Source organism: Monodelphis domestica, chromosome 4 (assembly GCF_027887165.1).
Source record: "Monodelphis domestica isolate mMonDom1 chromosome 4, mMonDom1.pri, whole genome shotgun sequence".
Taxonomy (NCBI): domain Eukaryota; kingdom Metazoa; phylum Chordata; class Mammalia; order Didelphimorphia; family Didelphidae; genus Monodelphis; species Monodelphis domestica.
Genome location: NC_077230.1, coordinates 254896288 through 254922072, shown reverse-complemented (window position 1 = coordinate 254922072; position 25785 = coordinate 254896288). Strand labels below are relative to the sequence as shown.

Below are 25785 nucleotides of genomic sequence, written 5' to 3'. Positions count from 1 at the left end.
GGTATGTGTGAATATATATTTAATGGCCTTATTAATGATCTCTTGCAGTATTCTTTATTCATTGCTGGAATTGTTTGACTTAAATTAAATGTATGTTTCTTATAGTTTGTAGCATAGGTTTTTTCATGAAATAATTTGTGGGTATTTTTAATTGACACTTTTCTATATTCAGAAATTCTCTACAGTTTCCTTTTTTCTTTTTTGCATAGGTTTTTTAACTTTTCAGATTGTCTTTATGCATCCTGTCTTATGTTTTGCTTACATGGAGACAATATGTTCTTTTAACCTTTAATAATAATAATAATAATAATAAATATCTAGCATTTATAAAAGGCCTATTATTTACTAGGTCCACTTATAAATATTATTTTATTTGATCTTCATAACAATACTGGGAGGTAGATGCTATTATATTATTAAATTATTTTATAGATGAGAAACTAAACAAAAGCAATATGACTTGCCCGAAGCATTGTGCTTCTCTTCTTCCAGATTGTCCTACACTCATTATATTTATATTATTATTCATTTCTGTCTTCTACTTCATTGGAGAAACTTGTCAACATGGATTCAAGTTTTTTCTATTTGCTCTGCAAGCTAAAATGCTCCCATTTTTTCTCTTAATTTCTGCTTTCAAATTTTTTATTGCACCCTCACTTGAACTCTACAGGAATTTTCCTCCTATGACTCCATGCTCTCTTATAAATCCAAAAAATTCCACCTGATCAAATTTGATGATTCAATTCCCTTTCTCTTGCAATATTTACTTAGAAACATTTAGCTACATTTAGATGTCTGGGTACCCACTTTCCATTCTAGTTTAATATATTCCTTATTGATTAATCTGCTTGAACTCTTAGCCTTACTAATTTTTCTTTTTCCTGAGATCTTTGCTAATTTCAGCCTTTTTTTCCCCTTGTATTTACTAATTGTTCACTTTCTGACTCCTTTCTCTTTGATATATTGCTAACCTTTCTCAACCTCTCACACTAAAGAATTTACTCTTCATTAGCTTTATCCTTGCTCTTAGTAATTTGGGGACTGTGGAAAAGAAAACTAGCTCCAGGTAGATGGTATTCCCCTTTACTTTGGGCCTTGGCACAGCCCCAGACACACATTAGCACCCTGGCCCAGCTGAGTGCTACCGAAATGTTCTTCTACCCTAGACTGAATTTGATTCTGTTTTCCTATACAGCACTTCTCCCTCTTCCACAAAAAGTAGGCAATGTTAAGGTCTGTTGCTTATTGCTACAAGAATGCTGGTATAAGATAGGGGCAAGGTGTGACAACAGAGACAATAGCAAGGAAATTGCTGTTTTCCAGAGCCTAAGCCAATGGATTGGATTGTTGTAGCAGGCCAGCCAGAGCATAGAAGTTGGTAGAGAAGAAAATGATAAGTTGAGCACATTAGGTAGTTTCCTCTCAGCTATTAATTAATCAGTTTGTCAGTTTGTTTGGCTTCTTGGCATATTGCCCTGTGGAGACAGCTATAATTGCTGTATCTCATATAACTAATTCCTGTTTGGTGTGGGAAGGGGTGAAAAATTCATGAAGACTGGAAAAAAATGTCTATTGCTCCATATTATGACATTCAAATACTCTTGTGGTCTATTGTTTAGTACAATAATTCATAATGTATCATGGGCACTTAATTAGATATTCTTAGAGTTTAAATGAGAGCATTTGTTCCTTTAATTATGTAAATAGTTGTCAATTTGTTTTTTAAAAGTTGCAGATACAAAATAGCTATTGATTTCTGGGAATCTTCTGATGTAGACGAATCATTACAGTGAAAGCAATTAAAATGGCACAGTTCTGAACCAAGATGCTAGTTGCCACAAGACAAATTTTGTATCACCATTTTAACCAGTTGTCTTAGTTGCCAAATGAAAGGGGTAAATACATGTTTATTTTTTTTGGAAAACATTATTAATTCCTTAATCAATTATAAATTAATGGAGAGGTTTTTGTTGTATAGTCACTTCAGTCATGTCCAATACTCCATGACCCCATTTGGGGTTTTCTTGGCAAAGATATGAGAGAGGTTTGCCTTTTTCTTCAACAACTCATTTTACAGATGATGAGACCGAGGCAAACTTGCCCAGGGTCACACAACTAGTAAGTGTATGAGTCCAGATTTTGAACTCGGGAAGATAAGTCCCCTGACTTCAGAGTTGGCATTGTATTGATTGTGCCACCTAATTTTCTCCCCATTGATAATTATAGAGACATACTAAAATATGCACTGTGGTTATACATTTAATAACAAATGAAACTGTAAACCCATTTTTCTAGTGATTGAATTAATTATGGTATATAAATATAATGGAATATTTTTGTACCAGAAGAAGTGACAATTACGTGAATAATACAGAAAAATACCAGGATAACTTGATCAAGTGATGCCAGATGAATTAAACAGAACCAAAAGAGTAATATACACACTGATGACAACCATTTACAGGATAATAACAGCAAGAAAAAAGTTCAAAAAAGGTTGTAGAAACAAAGATGTTTCACTATCTTGTGATAGTTAATTATCTAACTAGTTAACTAATGTGAAAGCTACTTAACACTTTTAAGCCAAACTATTAAAAAGAGGTATTTATAGCTTAATTTACTTTTTTTAGCCTTTTTTTGTATTAGCTTCAGTATTTAACTATCTGTTTTCATTGATGATTATTAATGTTATTTTAGTAAGTTTGAAGGGTATAGTTCTTTTGGGTTTACCTCTCCCCCAAAATGTTATTCTGGAATTATGGTGAGCCACTTGCCTGCCGTAGGCTAGGCCAAATCCCCAGAAATTCTGGAGGTTCCTATGATCTTACTCTTGATCTTTAAAATATTTCTAGGAATGAGGGGAAGACAGCCCCACCAGAGGAGCCAATCTGGAAAAAATGAACAAATTTAATTTTTTGTTATATTATTTGATACCATGCCTAAAACCTTTTAATGCTCCCAAAAGATATTCATAATAAGTGCAAGAATTTTGAGTATTCCACAAATCTTTTTCCTTTTTCATTCTCATTCCTGAGAAAGTCACCCCAGGTTTGAAGCATTTAACTGAATCATCAACCAAACAGAATCACACTTCATGTGCCCACACAACTCTTAAGAACCATTGTTTTCGTGTTCTCTATTAGAATTCCTACTAGAATCACAATACATCAGATTTATCATACTTTATCAATTAATTTACAAGACTATTTATAATATGTACATCACACTTGAAAAATGTCAGGGGAGTTTTGAGTTGAAAGTGCCAGTTTAGATTATCAATTTTTTTTAATGTTACCTCAGTCCATTATTTTAAATTCAATCTAAACTTAGGTATGACATTTTAAACTTCAAACTCTAGTCAGTGATATCTGACCCTTCTCAGGAAGACCCAAAGCCAAAATAGAAATTTTATGCAATCAGATTCTCCTCGGTTCTTAAATCAACTCATATTATGAGAATAGTGATTTAAATAATATTCTAGTGTTGTGAAAGTCTTAAAAATGCATGTCCCCTAACTCTACCAAATGATATACTTCATCAAATTTGGAGTAACTCAAACTCATTGTAACTTTAAAAAGGTTGTAGAAGTTTGGAATTTTTTTAATTCCTAAGAAAGTAAAATTTTGAGATATGAAATTCTCTGAATCTATTTTTCTTTTGAATTTTAAAATATTACTGCTTAGTAATTCTTGTCATATATTTGCTTTTTTAATGTAGAGCTTTTGAAGAGAAACGCAAAAAAGAAGAAGAAAAGGAACACCAGATAAGGGAACAAATTCTTCAACAAAGAAAACAGAAACTTGAAGAAGTTACTGAAAAATTCCAACGTGCTCATATCCCTCCTCAGCGCAAGAAAACAGGTTTATAAATTTCCAATACATTAACAAAACAACTGAAAGCTATCACCAGATTTTTATTTTGCTTGAAACTAACAATACATTGACAAAGCATATCAATTAAAAAAGATCAGTATATCTTTAAAAAACTATATTAATCATATATTTAGTCATCAGAAAGTGAGGTTAGAGAATATTTTGATTTTCTAATAATGATAGATAGCATTTATATAGCACTTACTATGTCCCAGGCCAGCAGCTAGGTGGCATAACGTATAGAGTACTGGAGTGTAGAGGACCTACATTCAAATTCAGCCTCAGATATTTCCTAGTTGCATTACCCTAGACAAATCACTAAACTGTTTGCCTCTGTTCCTCATCTGTAAAATGGGGACACTTTGCAGAAGGAATTAGCAAACCATTCCAGTATTTTTGCCAAGAAAACCCCATAAGCAAAGTCCATGGGCTTAGTAGAATCAAACACAGCCATACTACTGAACAGCAACAACAGCATCATGTGCCTGATTTCTCAATAACCCTGGGAAGTAAGTGCTGTTAATTATTTCCATTTTACAGATGAAAAAACTGAGATGTAGAGATGTTAAGTAACTTGCCCTTTGTCACATAGCTAGTAAATATCTGAGGCTAGATTTGAAATCAGGTCTTTCTGACTCTAAACCTAGTGCTATGACTCTGTACTACCTATCTGCCCCAATAATTAATAACATTAAGAATTCTATTCTTGCATCTGGATCAAAATATTTTAGGGGTTTTTGTTTTGGGTCCTGGCATAGAAGCTTTGGTTTGTTTGTTGTTGTTGTTTTTTAATTTTCATCTTTGAAATGTAAAATGTTAAAACAGTTACCAAATATATATGATAAGGTTTTCATGGAAAAAAGTAGAGAAAGCTTGAGAAGAAACCTTGATATAATAAGCAAGATTTTACTATAGAAAGCCAGCAAAAGAGTGTACAACCTAGGCTAGTTCATTAGCAAAGATGTTCAGAAGCAAGAATGAGTCTGAAGAATATAAGGAAGCCAGCCTGGTTAGCAGGTTCATGTTAATAAAGGGTAGAAGAGAAGGCATAAACATTTCTAATGCTCCAGGCACTGTGCTAAGCACTTTTTAAATAGTATCTCTCTTGGTAAGAAACAATGTGGCATACTAAACTAGGAATCAGGAGAGCAGGGATCCAAATCCATCTCTGACTAACTAGGCTTATGACCTTGAACAAATCCCCTAACTATCTCTAGGCCTTAGTTTCCTCATCTATAAAATAAGCATGTTAAATCAGGTAATATCTGACATTTAACATTTCAAGGTGTGTACAGTACTTTATATATGTAAACTATAGCCTAGCCCCTCCCTTTTCCAAAACACACAAAGCCCCTGGGCTCACATAGACATTGGAGCTTGATCCTTAAGAGTTAATAATCCTATTTTGGTTTGTTGTCCCCTAACTAGAGTTATTCCAAAAAAAGCCACAAAAGAAAATTCAGATATACATATATTTATGTGGCGGTGTCCCCAAATATAGATAAACGGGTTTACCAGTTCTCATACAAGCACTCAAGATAGCAACTACCAATTGTGTACAGTACAGCCTTCATTTCATCCCCATAGAAAATGCATAATATGCCAATGATTCACTCTATGTTATCTCTTATTACCCACATTCAATCTACTGCCATTTTCCATCATTTCTACCTTTGGAACATTTTTTTTATGCTCTCTCTTCTTTTCCATGATAAAGCAATAGCTTTGGTGGAGGCCCTCATCAATCATCTCATGTCTGGACTACTGTAATAGTCTTGTGCTTCAGATCTCTAACCACCGCAGTCCATCCTCCACTCATCTACTAAAGTGGTTTTCTTAAAAATGTAGGTCTGACCTTGTCACTCCACTATCCAATAAACTCCATTGGCTCCCTAAAACCCCTAGGATCAAATATAAAATCCTTGGCTTTGAAATCTCCTCATAACTTGTCCCCTATTATAAATAAAAAATTAATCCAGAGACTTATTACTAGATTTGTAAGCATTTATTAGTAAAGAGAAAGATAGATAAAAAGCCTTTCTAACTTTAGGTAAAGATCCAGTCCCCCTAACAGCCAGCTCCCTGCTTGCCAGAGATTAAGAGATAAGATAACAGCTCAGAGAAAAACGCCAGCCCAGAGACAGGTAGGGAAGTAAGAAGCCCCACTCCCCTTCCTGCACTAAGCTCCTTCTCCTTTCCCTTAGCCATTGGCTTTCAAAGGTCATGCTGTCTGCCCTGGCTTCTGGGGCGATATTCCACCAGGCTGCCAGGCCTCACATCAGGCCATGAGATCAGCAGCCATGACTCGTGACTCTGGATGGAAGCATTTTACTTCACATACACCCACTTCCCAGGCGTTATACAAGAACAGTTCTACCTCTGCTATCCATTTCTGTCTTACATCACCATTCTGTAAAGTAAGAAAATGTACATGAGTCTGCTCTGATGTAAAGTGGACATTTCATTCTTAAAGTCTAAAATAGAAGAAAAGAGAGCACAAAATGATCTCACTAAGGACATGCTCCTGGAGCAGATCTATTTCTATAACAAAATACTTCAAATAACCCATCATCTTAGAGAAAGCCTCAATCATAGGAGTTGTCTGTGTCTTCTAAGGAGGGTGTTGGTGGTCATGAACACTTCCGCACAAAAGCCTATAACCTATAATCTCATCAGGTCGATACAGAAACTCATAAAATTGATGAGAGATTCCACTACCCCTTTATACATATGTTATCTAATTTAAGAATTACAATAATCCTAGAGAGTAAGTATGTAGTGCTATTACTGCCATTTTACATATGAGGAAACCAAGGAACAAGGATATGAAATGATTCATCCATGGTCCCATAGCTAGTATCAGTCAAGACTCAAACCTATGTCTCTCCTGACTCCAAGCTTAACCCTCTTTCCATTATAATATACTTAATAGACTTAAACTTCTGTAATTCTGAAAAAAAGGGAAAATATGGTTGGATATATAATACAAGATTACATTAGGGAAGACCTTGAATGATAGACTGGGAACTTGGGATATTATTTTAAAAATTGAACTTCACAATTAAATTAAGTAATTTAGCATATATTCATTAAGTTCCTATAGTGGGTGAGGAAATATGTTGAGCAATGGGGAAATAGATAAGGAGGCAAATGTGTTATAAAAGAAATAGATTAATTTACAATTATCAAGGGTACTTCATTTCAAATCTTGCCTCCTGGACTTACTAATTATTTGACCATGAGCAAGTCACCTCCCTTAATTCCTCTTCTACAAAATGGATATAATAATAGTTCTTAAGTCACAAAGTTGTGAGGCTCAACTAAGATAAAGTTTGTAAAGAACTTTGTAAATTTTAAAGTGCCATATAAATGTTAGGTGTATTATTATTATTACTATGAAAATTATAGTTTTTGCTCTCAAATAAGTTACATTTCACTGAGAAGATAAAACCCAAATATAATACAAGGTGTAGATATTGATGAAGCTCAAGGATAATTATGGCCAAAATGTTCCCAGAATATTTTTTAATAGAGAGAAGACATTTGTGTGGTGTGATTTGTATTATCTCTTCATGAAATTTTACATGATAAATTTGTGATAACACTTCTTATTTATAAGTATTTAAATAAAAATATTTCAGCTAATTCAAAGAAACTTGAAAAAATATTTCTTGTTAATAAATAAAAGTAGTATTTGTACTATTTACAAACTACATAATGCATTAAATAGAAAAAACAGACAGATTATTTTATGATTGATTCTCTGCCATTTTGTATTATTTGTGATCCATATAGTTAACCAAAAAACAGTACCCCGTTTAGAAGAGGCCCTTGAACAAATTCAGAGATTCAGCTTGAAACCAGAATTTAACTATTCCTCTTCCAATAGACCTACAATGAACTGGAAGTAAGTATTTTTAATATTATAATTTGCATTATTAATATTATTTGGTTAAATCACTTCATATTTATTTTATTTTTGTAGTCACTACATTTGCTATTCTATGTTATGAAGCTCAGTAATATTTCCTTTTTTTTACAAATGAGATTTAAATACAATGGAATGTGAATTGTGCATTTGATATAGTCAAGTTAGAATTCAAAATTTTAAAATACCTAATGTTAAAATACTTTCTGAAGGAAATTATTCTTAAGACAATATTAGTTATCAAAAACCATTATTAGAAAAATTAAAAGAGTCTATCCATCTCCAATAAGAACAGAAAAAGAAAAATTGGATTAAATTATAGTTTGAGAAATATGGCAGGGCATAAGGAAGTTTTCTAGTAAGGGTTGTCAGCCATTGTAGATCTTAACCAAGAGCTCTTGAAGAGGCCACGATGTACTTCTTTACAGAATGATTTAAATGAAACCTGCCAGAGGGTGAATACGTAAGCTCTTCATTCAGTTATTCATTGAACTGTTATTACATATCTATTATCAATGTTCATGGAAATATGTACATTATTTGAAAATTAAACATAAGCATTATAATTCTAAGCTACATGAGGATCACAATTCAGTTGGAGAAATAAGACATACATGTAAGATTTTTGTTTCAGATATTGTTTGGACAAGATCTTATAGCTACAAGTAAACTTAGAAAAAGTTATCATTATTGATTTGTTTCATAATTGTGTGCCATTGATCACAATAGAAATTATGCTGGCATGATGATGGATCAATACTAATTCACAACTAGTAAAATGGATAAAAGCACATTGTCTACTGATGATAGAGCTTTTTATACTAGTAGTATGATAATCTTTGTCACTGAAGAAAGAGCAGACTAAGATATCTAATTTTTCATGTCTCTTAGTTAGAATTGAGTAATTCTAAATAATAAAGGAATTATTATTCTTGCTCAATAAAATGATTCAAACTACTCAATATAATAAAGATATATTGAGGTTTTCCCCCTTCACTCTTAAGTTTCTAACAGTCTAAAACTACATTAATGAGATTTTATATAATATTGTTGGAAATATATAAACTCTTCCTGCTTAACATTAGGGATTCTTTTTATGTCTTAAAAGAGCGAAAGTGCCAAAATAATTCTGACTTCCAAATAGGAAAATAATACATAATTAAAACAAATGAATGACAGAAAAAGGAAAAAATCTAGAATTCTTGGTTTTATCATATATATGTTTGTATTAAACACACATATATATTTTTGTGAAATTATTTTCACTACAATTAAATGTTAATATTATAATACTATCATATGGCTTTATGTTAATAATTAAATGCATAGATTTTTATGTATTAGTTCATTAATTTAATCCTGCAAATATTTACTGCCTAATATATAAAGTCTTTAGAAAGGTATAAATATAAATAAGACACAATCCATGCCTTTAAAAAATTCACCATGTAATAATAGGTAAAAGAAAAATAAAATATATTTTATCCTTAGACAGAAATGATATAGTATACTGAATTCAAGAGATAAATTTGCTTCCTTTACATATGTTTCTAACCTATTACATAATGTAGGTGAGAATATCTTCTAAAATGTAAAGCTTTATGCAAATATAAGATATTCAGGATCATTTTAGATGACAAATTATTGGAAAAAAATAATTAATCCTGCTGATTTTAGGCATGATATATGCTATAAACCTTAGCCACTTATCATAGTATTAAGAAAGCATATAGTATTAAAATTCCCAGATAGCTACACTAAATTCAAAATCGAGTGAAAGCTTATATATAAAGGAAAACATCAATTATGAAGGATATAAAACAATATAAGATGTTGGTAAAGTCACAGCTGAAAGTCAAAAAAAGAAGAAAAGGCAGAACGTATCTAGTGTTTTGTAAACACTTAAGAAAAATAAAGAAAATGTTTTGTGTTAGATCAGTCACATTAACCTTAAAGAAAGTAACTCAGAAAACTAAGAAGAATTTTAGGCTGAGAGAAAAATTGTTGAATTTAAAACATTCAAATAAAAGACAAGTTTGAATTGTATTTTGTACAATTTATAGCAATTTCTTTTCACTATCTGTTTCATTCTATAATCATATGATCTCTATGCAAAGTATATAGTTCTTATCTACACAGAAATCTTAACAAACCAAATTTGTATATGTTGTTATGTTAAAAATTAATCAGATTTCAATGTTAAATCCAATAACTATGCTTTTATTTTTCTCCTTTCATATAAACTTTAATTTAAATAGAGATTATGATAGTACTTCAACCTTCCCTTTCCCAAAAGAAAGTAAAAATATGTCAGATTACCTTTCTTTTCAACTAGACACCCACAATATAAGTTACCCTTAGCTCAAATCAATAAGCAAATTTAATTGAATCCCTTTTCCTTCTGATAAGGTAAAGGACTTGGGAAGTTGAAATCTCTCTCATTTTAAATCTGTAGTTTGCAAAATGTTGTCATATACCTATCTCCAATATCAATATGTTTGATTTTTTTTTAATGTGGTCAGGCAGCCATTACAAACAGCTCATGGGAGGGAGGATTGCCTACTATGAAAAGGGTTTTTAACAACTATTCTACTTTGGAACATAAACTCATCTCCTTTGATCCAAATTTTATTGCCTACCACACTCCTTATCTTCATGACCAACATTCTCTGAATTGCTGAAAGGAAAAGCTGAGAGGAAGGGAAATTTCTATCCCCACCCCCATATATTGATATCCCTTGTGAGAGTTATTGATTAATGAAAAGTTGTAGGCCCTAAGAAGAAAATATAAACCAAAGATCAGACAGGTTGATGATCTAAACAAAGCAACTTAATAAGGCTATCTCTACCTACCTACCCAAAATGCCTTCCTACCATCCAGATCCCTTCCTGCCTGCCCAGATGTGTCCACTCCTTCCAGCCCTGATCAGCTGTCTTCTCCACTGGCCCCTATGCCTTACCATGTCTCCCAAACCTTTCCAACCTGCCCAATTCTTTCTCCCATTCATCAGCTACGAACCATGCCTACCTGTCCTTCTGTCTCCCCTGATCTTCCTGATTCCTTTTTACGTGCCTCAACCCCTTCCTATCGAACCATCTATCTCCCCCGTCCTCCAACTGCAGTTACATCTAGCTTTTCCAGCTGTCTCCCTCATCTTCCTGCCCCAATTATTTCTGGCCCACCTAGCTACCTACCCCATCCACCCCAAAGATCTACTATCTCTGATCCTATCCCACATAACCAGCTATTTTATAAATCTTCCAGACCCAATCCTTCCCATCCAACTCAGTTCTCAACTCCATCAGTTCTAAAACCTGCCCTTGTACGCCGTTCCCTTCCATCTAGATTGGCTGTTTCTGCTATTCATTCAGAACCTCTCCTGCCAGTTCTGATGCCTTCCTGTTCAGCAAGTTATTTTCCTTACCCACCAACTCCCATTCCTGGCTGTCTCTCCCAACTGCCTCAGCATCCTGTCAGCCCAAATCTTGTTCAATCAGTACAGCCTTTTCCTCAGCAAACCAAATTGCTGTTTTATCCACCTCCCTCTCATGCTTCATTTGTCCCTCGTCCACCCCCCTGTAGTTCTCCATCTACTTCCACATCATCTTCTCCTTCTACTTGTATTTCTTCCTTTCCATCTCCTCCCATACTATCTTCTTCCTCTTCATCTGTAGTACCTTCTCCTCCACCCCTTATATCTCCTCCCCCTTCTATTTCTACTCTTCCATCCATGCTTTCCTCTGTTGCTACTCCTTTTTCTCCTCCTTTGCCTTCTTCAAGTCACTCTTCCTGCTTGGCTCCTTCATCCTTTATTCCATCCTCTTTACCAATCCCTATTCCTTCTTCATATGTATCTTCCTCTTCCTCCATGCCTTGGCCTTCTTCTTCTATGCCTGCTTCTGCTTCCATTTCTGTACATCCCTTCACTCCTTCTCACTGGGGGAAGAAAGTAGAGAAGAAAAGAGAAGAAAGTGGAGTAGAGAAGAAAGGAATAGAGAAGAAAAATTTGAGACAACAACTTTAAAGGTAAACAAATTGAGTTTATTAGCTACCTAGTAATATTTTTTTATGGGGAGGGTGTTGTAAAGGGGAGGGGAAATGGGTAAGGATAGAAAAGGGAAAGCATTCTGAGAGAATAGGAAAAGGTTTTCCATTTTAGCACTTTAAGAGCTGGGTTGACATTTGTTGTAAATGGTGTTCTTTGTTTCTATCCTTGTTCCTTCTCTGATCTATAGCCATAGAAATAGTAAGGACTTGCTATGTTGTCTAATGATATAGATAAAGATATACATATGAATATTGGAGATGGGTATATACATATATGGCACTCAAAACATATCCATACCATCTAAGTCTTGAGCATCATATTTCAAGACTTGCTACAAAAGCCACTGTTGCTACTATTACATTTCTTATTTCCCAAAACTTTGTGCTGAGGTTTACACTTTAATCTTGAATATTTCTAAGATTCAGCACATTATAAGACTTTAAATAGTATTATAATATACTTGATGCTCTTCTTTCACCTTAAGTCACCCACCTTAGCCCCTATGTGCTCCCATTGAATTGCTGGGCAGAGAAGCAGGGGATGTGAAAAAAAAATGTCATCAGGCCCAGTGGAGAAGGGGTAGAGTTGGAGAAAAATACATAAAGATAGTGATGAACTTATAAGAAGTCTTTACATACACCTTTGAAATTTATAGGCATGTGTAAAAGTATATGAGGCACCTACTAATAAAGGTATGGCAGCAGAGTGAGTGATATATGGTGACTTATTGATACTTTGTTTACATCAGAAATAGCAACATATTCTAAATATATACTTATGGTGGCAATATTTGGGTTTCTCAAACATACACAAGAGAATAGAAATCACGGGCCATTCCTTTGCCCTAAGTCTTCCTGGACTACATTCAATTCCTTGATAGTAATGCGGATCTACACTGGCCATGCAGTCAATGTAGAACAAGCAATGTAGTTATTTTCTATCTTTTATATCAGAGGTTTTTAACCCAGAGTTCATAAACTTATCTTTTTAGGTTTTCCATATCTTTTTCAATAAAAATGGTTTCTTTTGTAGTGCTGTATATTTTATGCATTTAAAATTTTCTGAAGGGCAGAGCCAAGATGGCAGAAAAAAAGGTGGAGCCCCACCTTATCTCTCCCAAATTACCATCAAAACAACTTTAATGTAACATCTCAGAATGAATCCTAGAGTAACAGAACCCACAAAAGGACAGTGAAACAATTTTCTATCCAAATACAATTTAGGTCAGCAGAAAAATCTGTTAATTGTGGTGGGAATAAAGCAAAGACCAGCATGCTAGGACAGGCCCCACCTCAGTAAGCTGGCACATGCCTTGAGGGAAACTGAATCAGTAGCAATGGCTTCTGAAACTGTAGACCTACAGATGGTAAAGGGGTCAGACAACTGATTAGAAGGAGATTACAGGGGTCCCTTTGTTGGCACTGAGGCAGAACTCTTTTGCATTACCCAGATCCAGATCACACAGTCTCAGGGCAGGAAGGAGCATTATAATGCACACTAGTGCTTGTGACCATAGGAAAACAGAGAATGCTTATCATAGATCCAGGATGGGAAAAAGTACTTATGGTTATTCATAGACCAGCACATAGTACAGGAGAAGAGTAAACACACTTCTCCATAGATCATACCACCATGGAAAAACTAAATACTTATAGATCTCCAGAACCAGCTCTAAAATCAGCTACACAAAAATCTTGAAGCTTGGGATGGTGCCCCATCCACCTCAGGAGCAGAGCCCAATTTAAATATTTATTTAAAAAGTAAAGGGAAAGTGTGGGAAATTGAACAAACAAAAGAAATTCAATATAAAAAATTATTTGAATGATAGGAAAAAACAAAATACAAAACCTCGAAAGAAGACAACAAATGCACATCCATAGAAAAATATGAATTGGTTTCAAGCCCCAAAAAAATTCTTGGAAGACCTCAAAAAGAGCTTGAGAAATATTGGGAAAGAAACGAGTGTCATAAGAAAATAATGGGGAAAAGTTGATACCTTGAAAGCATAAAAAAATTTAAAGAAAATAATCTCTTGAATAAGAGAATAGGCCAACTGGTAGAAAAACCACAAAAATCCACTAAAAAAACTTATTAAAAATACAATTAGCCATATGGGAAAGGAGGTACATAATTTCACTAAAGAAAATAATTCTTTAAAAATCAGAATTGAACAAATGGAAGCTAATGACTCCAGGAGACATCAAGAAACAATGAAACAAAATCAAAAGAAGGAAATGTTAAATATATCATTAGAAAAACAATTGTGGAAGACAGATCAAGGAGAGGCAATTTAAAAATTATTGGACTAACTGAAAATCATGATCCAAAAAAAGAGCCTAAGCAGGAATATTATAGCCAAATCCCAGAACTCCCAGATCAGGGAGAAAATATTGCAAGCAGCTGAGAAGAAATAATTCAAATATTGTGTAGGAGATATAGTCAAGTGAACATAAGATTTAACAGCTTCTACATTAAAGGATTATAGAGGTTGAAATATGATATTCCAGAGGGCAAAGGAGCTAGAACTACAACCAAGAATTAACAGCCTATGAAAACCGAGTATAATCCTTCAAGTGGGAAACAGATATTCAGTGAAATAGAAGATTTTCAAGCATTCTGAATAAAAGAAGACCAGATCTGAATAGAAAATTTGACTTAAATACAAGACTCAAGAAAAGCCTAAAAAGGTAAACAAGAAAGAGAAACTATAAGGAATTCAATAGGGTTAAACTGTTTGAATTCCTACATGGGAAGATAACACTTGTAACTCCTAGTAAATTTATAATTATTAGAGCAATTATAAGGAGTATACACAGGAGAGGGCAAAAATGTGAGTTAAAAATGATGAGATGATAATAAAGTTAAAGGGTGACAAAGAGGAATGCACTATGAGAAGAGGGAAGGAATAGATAGAACTGGGTAAATTATCTCACATAACAGAAGAATGAAAGAGCTTTTATAGTGGAGAGGACAATAGGGAGTTGGGGAGAGAAGCACTCTTTCATAGGAATTGGATCAAAGAGAGAATAACTTATACATGCTCAATTGGGTTTAGAAATCTATCCTACCCTACAGAAAAGTAGAATAGAAAGAAGGGGGAAACAAGAGGGAGAGCTGATAGAAGGGAGAATTGTTTGGAGGAGACAGTAGTTAGGAACAAAACACTATTGAGAGTGAACAGGGTGAAAAGAGAGAGAGAGAGAGTAGTATAAACTGGATGGGATATAAATAGAATAGAGGGTAATACACAGTATAATAGTGAAAAAAATTTTAAACAAGTTTCTATAATTAAGGACTCATTTCTCAAATAGAGAAATAAGTTAACCTTATAAGTATACAAAGTCATACCCCAATTGATAAATGATTAAAGGATATAAGCAGAGTTTTAAGAGGAAATAATCAAATATATATATATATGTATGTATGTATATATATATATATATAGTCATGTAGAAAAATGCTCTAAATTACTATTAGAGAATTGTAGATGAAAACAATCTGAGGTACCACTTCACCCCCATCAGATTGACTATTAAAATAGCCAAGGAAAATAACAAAAGTTGGAAGGGATATGGGAAAATTGAGACACTAATGCATTGTTGTGGGAGTTGTGAACTGATTCAGCAATTCTAGAGAGTACTTTTGAACTACATCCAAAGGACTATAAAACCATACATACCCTTTGACCCAATAATACCACTACTAAGGCTGTATCCCAAAGAGGCTGTATCCTAAAAACAAAAAGGAAAAAATTTTGTGTACAAAAATATTTATAGCACTTCTTTTGTGGTGGCAAAGAATTGGAAAGCAAGAGGATGCTCTTCAATTGGAGAAGGGTTAAACAAATTATCATATATGATTGTAATAGAATACTTAAGAAATGATGAGCAGGATGATTTCAGAAAAACCTGTAAAGACATATAGGAATTGATGCAGAGTGAAGTGAGCAGCACCAGGAGAACATTACACACAGAAACAATTTTTTGATGAGTAACTGGGAATGACAGATACTCTCAGAAATAGAGTGATCCAAGATACTCAAAAGACTCATAATGAAAAATGCTATCTGCTTCCAGAAAAAAAAAACTGATAGAATATGAATCTAAGCCAAACATTTCACTTACTTTCTTTAATTATTTTTCAGTTTTCTTCCACAAAAGGACTAATGTAATAAAAATATTTTACCTGATTGTACTTGTAAAATCTATATTAGAGGGGCAGGTAAATTGCACCGTGGTTAGAGTATTTGGCCTGGAATTGAGAGGACCTGGGTTCAGATATGACCTCAGACACTTCTTAGCTCATTCTGGGCAAATCACTTAACTCCATTTTCTTCACTCTTACCTTTCTATCTTAGAGTTAGGGTTAAAAAAATATTTCAGATTGCTTACCATCTCAGCAAGGGGGAAGGGGAGAGAGGAAGAGAATTTAGGACTTAAATTTTTTTTAAAAAACCAAATGTTTTTTAAAAAATGTATTCTGAGGAGTCTGTAGGTTTCACCAGACTGCCAAAGGAGTCCATGATACAAAAGTAGTTGAGTAACTCTGTTTTATAGGAATATGTCAAAGGAATAGGCTATTGACTTTATAGGAATAAAGAGAATTTCCCGAGATTTTAGCAAACTATGTATTGGTATAGTACCTAAGAACTGTATCTGTAGGTTTTATGACAGATTTCTATGCTCTTTGGGGAGCAATGATCCTGTATTGAAAGTGAAATTCTTCCCTTTGACCCAGAATTACCACTACCAGGTCTGTATTCCAAAGAGATCAAAGAAAAAGAAAAAGAACTAACTTGTAAAAAATATATATTGATAGCAGCTCTTTTCCTGGTGACAAAGAATTAGAAACTAAAGGGATGTTAATCAATTGGGGGATGGCTGAAAAAGATGTGGTATATGATTATGATGGAATAGTATGGTGCCATAAGAAATGACAATAAGACTATCCCCCCCCCAAAAAAAAACAACTGGAAAGACTTCCAGAAGTGATACAAAATGAAGTGAGCAGAACTAGGAGAACATTGTACACATAGTAACAGCAATAATGCATGGTGATCAACTGAATGACTTAGCTGATATCAGCAATGCAAGATCCAAGATAAATCCAAGGAAGTCAAGATGAAAAAGGCTATCCACCACCATAGAAGGAATTAATGAATTCTGAATACAGACTGAAGCATAGCATTTTTCACTTTATTTCCTTCATGAGTTTTTTTTCTTATATAAACAATATCTGTCATCCTTCACAACATGATAAGCATGGAAAAATGTATTGCATGATAACATATATATAACCTATATCATATTACCTGCTGTCTTGGGGTGGAGAAGAGCATGAGGGAGAGAACATGGCTTTCAAAATGTCAGAAAACAATTATTAAAAATTGGGGAAATTTTTTAAAAAAGAAAGTGAACCTTCAATGTAACTGTAAGACAATTGCATAATCATTTTAATATGAGTGCTACCTTATATCAAAAAGTCACCAACATGTATATTCTTTTGATACTCTTATATGTGAATATTTTGCTATATAAGGTATATAGTTTGAGACTATTTTAAAAGTAAACAAATTTAATTCATTAGTTATTTCTGTGTTGTTACTAATATTAGAAAAAGTCCTGTTCTCATGTCTCATCCTAATATGAGAGTCCTGCTAAGGTATCAAGGTTATCAGTACACATTTAGCAGTTTCTACCAAACTGAAAAGAATTTATGTATGGGGCTGCCTGCAGACTAGATATGTGCTATTTGAGTGTCAGATGCCAGACTTGTTAAATCTAAAGGGAACCATGAATAAAAGGTTAATTTGGTGGGGTTGGAGCAGATACAAACAGTAAAGTGAAGGGAACAGTAATAGCATCTAAAATTAAGAGTTAACTTTTTTTTCCTTATTTCAAGAAATATAGATTCTGCTGTGGCTTCTGTAGTGACAAGAATAGAGCCCATGTATCAGAGACATCTCTCATCCAGGGTTAACTGGTCTAACTGTGACAGAGAAATGCAGGAAAATAGCAAAATAAACTTAACTGTTGGCCAGGAAGACAATTTCCAGCATAATCTTGAAGAAACTCAGCAGCTCTTAGAAGAACTGAATCTAAACAATATACGGGTATGAAATTTGAATTTCTGAATAATATCACTGTAATCAATAATATTATTATTCTAATATTCATATATAATATATTTGTCCTGGTGAAGTATATAACATCAGTTCCCAAGGTGGAATCATGTAATAGAAAAAGTACCTGTTTATGCCTAATATCCATCACTCCTGGAGAAATATTTTTCAAAAAATGAATTGATAGTAGGTTACAGCTTATACTGTCATTAAATACAAAGGCATCTTTTTGGGTTCCTTTTTCTGCCTTCTTGTTTGTTGACATCATTTTCTTATGTCCCTCTTAATTTCAATTTTCTTTTTTTGTAAAATTTATTTCACTTTTAAGTTACTTAACATTTATTTTCTCCCTCCCACCTTATCCCCACCATTAAAAAAAAAACTCTTAAGATACAGATATAGAGAAGCAAACTAAACAAATTTTCACCTTGACCATGACTAAAACTATACTTCATTCTGCATTTTAAGTCCATGAAATTTCTGTGAGAAGGTGAATAACATGGTTCATCATCAGTCCTCTGGAAACATGATTGGTCATTGAATAATCAGAATCTTACATCTTTCAAAGTTGTTTGTCTTCACAGTAGTATTGTTATTATATAAATTGTTCTCATTGTTCTGATCTCTATATCACTTTATGCAAGCCTTCTTAGGCTTCTCTGAAACTGCCCCTTTGTTCACTCCTCACAACTTCATAATTCTCTTACATTCATATACCATCATCAACCATTTCCCAATTGAAGGATACCCCATTCACTTCTAGTTCTTTACTATATCAAAGAGTTTTGCCATATTTATATAACTATGACTATATTATTTTGCTATTAACACTTTTGTTTCTATAAGCCTTTTTCTTTTTTAAATTCTTTAAGGCATTGGCTTAGTAGTGATATTGCTGAGTCAAGGACTATACACAATTCAGTGACTTCAGGGGTATAGTTTTTTTTGTTTGTTTCTGTTCATCTAATAGTTTTATTTTTGTTGATCCTATTATTAATATAGTCTGTTATAGTGATAGTTTTCCTAATATTGAACTAAACCCTACATTCCTGATATAAATTCATCTTAATTTCCCTAATTTCCCATTACTCTTTATTTTTTTTTAAATTGCATTTTTTAATAAACAAAAATCGGCCTTCTCCATCCCCAGGTCCACTCCTATGACCAATTAAAAATGAAAGAAAAGGTTCTATACATAGAAGGAAAAACAATTTTATGCACTGAGCAGGTCCAAAATATTTGTATAATTCTGTTTTATTGCATCATTATCTCTCAAGAGTTGGGTAGCATCTTCATTTGACCTCTGGAATCATAAGTTGGTCATTACATTGATGAGAAATCATAAGGCTTTCAAAGTTGTTTATTTTAACCATATTGTTGTTATTCTACAAACTTTTACTGCTTCTGTTTGCTCTACATCAGTTCATATAAGGTTTCCTAGGTGTTTCTGAAGCAAACCTCTTGATCATTTTCTTAGAGCATACTATTATTCTAAATGCTTCATCACATTTATGTCAAAACTTGTTCAGCCATTCACCAATTTGTGGCTGCCCTCCTTTAATCCCATTCCTTGACATCTTGAAGAGTTAGTTATATTATTGCATATTGCTGGAGTTCATTTTGCTTAGAAATAATCCCTCTCTTACACTGTCCTTGAATTTTCCCTTCCCCTTTCTTCCCTTTTCCTCCTTATTTACCCATCTATTGAAATATATTTCTGTACCCAACTCTGTATGTATTCTTCCTTCCTTTGACTATTTCAGATGAGGGTAAGGTTCAAGGATCAGTTACACCCTCAAATCTCCCTTCTAGTAAATATAGATTTCTATTCTCACCCTAATTATGTGAAGTAATTTTTCCAACCTTCCTCTTCATTCACCCTTAATGTATTCCTCTTCCATTTTCTTTCTATTCTTCTTTTAAGATCATCAAAATAAAAAAGAACTGCTTCCAAGACTTGTTTAAACTCCTATGACTCATGATTTATGATAAGGTCTAGAAGGGACACATGCATGATCTCCCCATGTTAGAATATAAACTATTTATCCTTGTTGTTATTGTTCATTATTGTTTACTTTTTATATTTCTTGTAATCTCTGTGTTCAAACTTGGAAGTTTCTATGTATCTCTGGTATTCCTTCTCATTAGGAGATGAGTCTTTTTTTTTTGCAGTATTCTTTTTCGTTTAAGGTATTTTCCCCCCAACTTGCCAACAAAGACAAAGGGAAGTAGGATGAAGCTCTGAGAGGGTACCTATGCATTTTAGAAATTACATTTAAAAACTGGAGAATATCCAAAAGAAGTTGTAGTGAATGTTTTCAAAACTCTATGAGGATCAATTGAAAGAACTTGGGATTTTATCAAGAAGAGAAGGCTAGGATCAGGCAAAATAACTATTTTTTAGTTTTTTAGGACTATAACTTTGAAGAGTACATCCACTCTATCCCTTTGCCAGTGAGCAGAACCTACTTTATTTGTTGCAGTTTTCAACAGAGATTAATATAGCTTTCTTGAAAGAGAATTAGATTTATTTTTTAGCCCAAAGAGAAGAAATAGGAGAAAAATTTTAGAAATTGCAGAAGAAATTTTAGTTTTAATTTAAGGGGAAACTTCCTAACAATTAGAATTATCAAAAAAATTGGGAGGTAATTTATCCCCACTTACTGATGCTCTTTAAACAAAGCAGTGTCCCTTCTATCTGTTTGTTTCTGTGAGTAGATGGTTTTGCCAGTGAAACAGGTATAGGTAAAACAAAGATTAACTATAATGCCTTAGGTGACTAGAGCAGAAAGAAGATGAATTAATTAATGAGGTGGAAAATAATAATAGTAACTTACCTTTATACAAGTTCTTTCCTCACAAATTCCCATGAAATAGGCAACTGAGAAATAAGTCATTAAGTGGTTTAACGATTGTCTTTTATCACAGTTTATTGACTGGAAGCAAAGATTCAAAAGTAAATATTTTCATTCTAAATATAGTGCTCTTTGCACTACAAACATAGTTAGCCATGGTTGAAAATATGTAACAGAATCATTATGTATAATCATGTTATTCCCCAAATCAAACAACTTCAGTGGCTCCCTATTATCTTCAGAATAAAAAATAAATGCTGTGTTTGACATTCAAAATTCTTCACCAATAAGCCCCTGGCTTTTTTCTATCTCATCCCACAGTTCAGCTACACTGGTCTATTTTCTTTTTGTTTTTACATGACATTCCATCTCCCACCTTCATGACTTTCCACTGCCTGTACCTCATGATATCATCTTCTATGTCCCCACTTCCACCTCTAATTTCTCTTGCTGGCTCCAAGACTCAACCCAAATTCTACATTCTTCAGAAGGTGTTTTCCAGTCTCTACAGCTACTAGGGGCTTTTACCTTCTGAGACTTCTGTTAATCTTCTGTATATATCTTATATTGCTTAGTTACTTACATTTTATTTCCTAATTAGAATATGAACTCTTTGAGATCAGGAACCATTTTTGCCTTTCTTCATAAACCTATTGCTTAGCAAAGAGTCTGGAGATAAGTCTAGTGACATTAACTTGTCATGGAAGACAAGTCACTTCAGTCACTTGAAAATAGGAATTCTTGTATGTGTATATATGTATATAAACTACCTAGCACAAAGTAGGCACCTAATAAGTACTTGTTGATTGATTATCTCCATCAGAGGTAGCAATTACATTTGTTTTACTTACTAAGATTCGTTTTTTAGTCAAATTGAAAGATACCTTTCAAATTGAGCCTGTTTAAACATGTAACCCCAAATGTAATTATAAGCTTTGCATGATGGTCTAATAAATGAAGTATACTCCAATACATGTAGTTGCTTTCTTTTAATAATGGCATTCAAACTTCCTAGACCAAAAAATCAACTACATTGGTATGCAAGCTTGAATTCTAAATTGAAATAATAACAAATCACTTTTAAAATAAATAATCATAGATCAAGATCCATCATACCTATTTCCAAAATTTCTCCAATATACTTGAAGGCTAACATGGAAGATAGCAATGTAAAATTCTCTGAAGTATTTTTATTCACAAGATAAAAAAGGAACCACAAATGAGCAAGACTGCTTTAAAAGTATACATGTTGAATTTATTATATATACTTTAAAAAGAAAAGTAAGTTGTAATTAATAGAGATTTGCAGACTTGTGTGTAATCCTCTTTGTTCTTCTATATGAAAGTATTTATCTTAAAACCAGAATTTTTAAAAATTGAACTATTTTAAAAGGTCTATGTGCACAATAATAATACTCAGGAGAAAATGTTTTTAAGATTAACATCTAAGTATTTTGTATTTACATGTTGTGGTAAACACCCACAAAAACCCACTGAAGGAAGGAATACAGTCATGAAATTTTAGAGTTGAAAGAGACTTTAGAGGTCATCCAATTCATTCTATACCTGAACAAGAATACCATTTACAATATGCTCAAAAGTCATCCAGCCTTTTCTTGATGATCACTATTTCTCTTGAGATTGGGCACTCCACTTTTAGATAACTTTTTAAGCAAGCTTTTTGTAACATCAAGCCTAAATCTTCCAACTTATAATTTCTATCCATTTTGCCTATTTTTTTTTCACTCTGGGGTTAAGTAGAACAAATAAAGTACTTGAAGATAGCATTTAAAATTCTTAGGTAGTTATCATTTCCTCTTCCTCTACATCTTCTTTTCCCATATAAACATAAGTCATTCTTTCAATAAGTCCTCACATGTTTTAATCTTGAGACTCTTTACAATTCTTTATTTTCCTCTGAATACTTTCCAGTTTATTAGTGTCATTCCTATAGAGTAGCACTCAGAAATGACTACAGATAGTCTCTAACCAGGTCATAGTATAGGGGGGACTATCACACTCTTATTCTGGAAATAAGCAACAATATAAAGTTGTATAAGCTTTCATAGCTGCCCTATCACATTATAGATATATAGATACAGATATACACACCTATGTTTGAACTTGCAATGCACACACACACACACACACAGAAACCCAAATCTTTTCCAAACCACTATCTAGCCATACCTCTTCCACCTGAACACTTTTAGAATTAATTTGCTTGAACCCAAGGCTAATAGTCTACATTTATTCCTATTAATTTCATCTTCCTCCATTCAACTCTTTGTTCTAAGCCGCCATTGTCTTTTTGGATATTGACTCTTGTCATTCAGAGTGTTAGCCATCTCTCCCAGTTACCTATGAATCTGATTAACAGACCATCTATTCTTTTATCCACATTTTTCTTAAATCATTAAATACCATAGGGCCTAGTAGAGGTGCCTAGAGCATGCCATTGAAGACCTTACAAATTGACATCAATGACTGTTCTTTAGATCTTGTCATTTAAACAGTTACAAATCCAATCCATTGCAATTTCTAGGCCATATTTCACCATCTTATCAGTAAAAGAACTATTAGAGACTCTCAAATGATTGCTGAAATCTAGATAAACTATACCTATAGTATTCCCCTTATCTTTTAATCTAGTAAATCTGTCAAAAGAAGAAATGAAATTAGTCTTGTATAACCCTGTTCTTGATGAAGCCATACCAGTTCTCTGCAGTGACCATTTCCCTGTTAAGTAGTTCAATGGCAATTCCTTTAATAATATTTTAGAATTTCACTAGGAATAAAAGTCAAGCTTTTTTGTATACTGTCTGTGCCTGGCACATAATAAGCACTTACTAAATATTTATTAACTTTCTCCTTTTTTTGAAAATTAGGACATTTGCCTTATGCCTTATTCTATTCCTTCACAATTTTTTTTGAAAAACTATGGACAAAGGGGGATGCCAAAATGGTGCAGTAAAGGCAGAGAATTGCCTGAGCTCTCCCAAATAATCCTCCAAACAGTGGCAAAATAAAATGAAAACAATTTCTAAAGTAGTAGAACAAACAAAAGGATGAGGCAAAACAATTTTCCTGACCAAGACAACTTGGACTGTCAGCAAGAAAGGTCTGTTTTATTGAGATGAGAGCAAAGAACAGACCAGCACAAATTGTGCCTAGTAAGGCAGCAACAGACCTTGGAGGCAACTGAATTGGTAACAGTAGCTTCTGGAGCTCTCATTTCCCAGACTATATGGGGGTCAGACAACTGATCAGAAGGAGATTATAAAGGACCCTTTGCTGGCACTGGGAGAAAGACTGCATTACATTTCCTGTACATTGTTCTCAATTGCAGTCCCATGGTAAGGAGGAGTACTAGAAGGAGCTAGCAACAGATCCATTATAGAAAAGAGTTCTTGTGGTCATTCATAGATGATAGCACAGGCCAAAAGAACAGTAACCACACTTCTTAGATCATATTACCTTAGAAGAACTGAAAACTTTGAGACCCCATAACTATCTCTGAAAATAGTAACACAAAAAAAAAATGAAACTTGGGAAGGTGAGCCTTTTACTCTAAGAGCATAGCTTAACTTTAAGTTAAAAATCAAGAAAAAGGTTGAGAAAATGAGCAAATATAGAAGACTAAAGGACAAACTCAGAAGAAGACAACAAAGGCCAAATGTGCATCCAAAGCCTATAAGAAAAATGTAAATTTGTTTCAGGCCCAGAACAAATTTCTGAAAGAGCCCAAAAAGGAATTTAAAAATCAAATAAGATAGGTAAAGGAAAAATGGCAAAATAAAAGAAAGATGCAAAAAGAATCATGAAAAAAAGTCAATAGTTTGATAAAGGAAGTACCAAAAAATGAAGAAAATAACACCTTAAAAACAGGCCAAATGGTTAAAAAAAATAGAAAAATCCACTGAAAAGAAAAAAACTCCTTAAAAAATAGAATTGGTCAAATGAAAATGGAGGTACAAAAACTCACTGAAGAAAATCATTTCCTAAAATTAGAATTGGGAAGTAGAAGCTATTTCTTGAGGCATCAAGAAACAACAAAATAAAATAAAAATAATGACAAAAATAGAATATGTGAATTTTCTCATTTTAAAAAAAACAACTAACCTGGAAAATAGGTTGAGAGACAAATCTTAGAAATTATTGTACTACCTGAAAGCTACAATCAGAAGAAAATGAGTTTGACCATCATATTTCAAGAAATTATCAAGGAAAACTGACCTGACATTCTAGAACCAAAAGCAAAAATGGAATGAATCCACCAATTTCCTCCTGAAAGAGATCCCAAAATGAAAATTCTCAAGTATAATATAGACAAATTCTTGTGTTCCCAGGCCAGGAAGGAAATATTGCAAGCAGCCAAAAAGAAATAATTCAAATATTGTGGAACTCTATTAAGGATGATATTGAGCAGCTTTTACACTAAACAATTAGAGAGGTTGATATATTCTGGAAAGCAAAGGAGGTAGGATTACAACCAAGAATCACCTACCCAGAAATCTTCAGTATAAAATCCTTCTAGGAAAAATAGATATTTAATGAAATAAAGAACTTTCAAATATTCCTGATGAAAAGACTGAATAGAAAATAGAAAAGCTAACTTTCAAATATAAGCCTCGAGATAAGCCTAAAAAAGGTAAATGAGAAAGGAATTCAAAAAAAGTTAGCTGTTTACATTCCTATATGAGGATATGATCCTTGTAGTTCCTAAGAACTTTACCATTATTAAAGCAGTTACAAAGAATATACATAAAGAGCATGGATATGAATAGACTATGATCATTAGTGTCAAAAAAAAAACAACTAAGGAGTGAGAAAAAGGGATGCACTGGGTGAATGGGGAAAGGGAAAGGTAGAATTGGGTAATTTTCCTTTACTTCATGTAAAAGAGGTGGCAAAGAACTTTTACAAGGGTAGGATGGGGTGAGGGTGGCAAGGCAAAACT

General features: G+C 33.4%; 1 protein-coding gene across 12 annotated transcripts in view; it reads left to right on the top strand.

The window, feature by feature from the left end:
- Positions 1-25785, top strand: part of CEP126 (centrosomal protein 126) — a 144179-nt gene that overhangs the window by 41944 nt on the left and 76450 nt on the right. For 11 of the 12 annotated variants that reach the window (XR_008911319.1, XM_056794469.1, XM_056794460.1 and 8 more), the window contains exons 3-5: positions 3718-3860; positions 7668-7779; positions 17751-17961. Coding sequence is in view for 11 of the 12 variants with exons in the window: in XM_056794460.1 (XP_056650438.1) it covers positions 3718-3860; positions 7668-7779; positions 17751-17961 (466 nt within the window). In the remaining variant the exon portion in view is untranslated. Of the gene's footprint in view, positions 1-481; positions 1896-3717; positions 3861-7667; positions 7780-17750; positions 17962-25785 lie in introns of those variants that run through there. The other variant, XM_056794470.1, reaches the window with a different exon arrangement.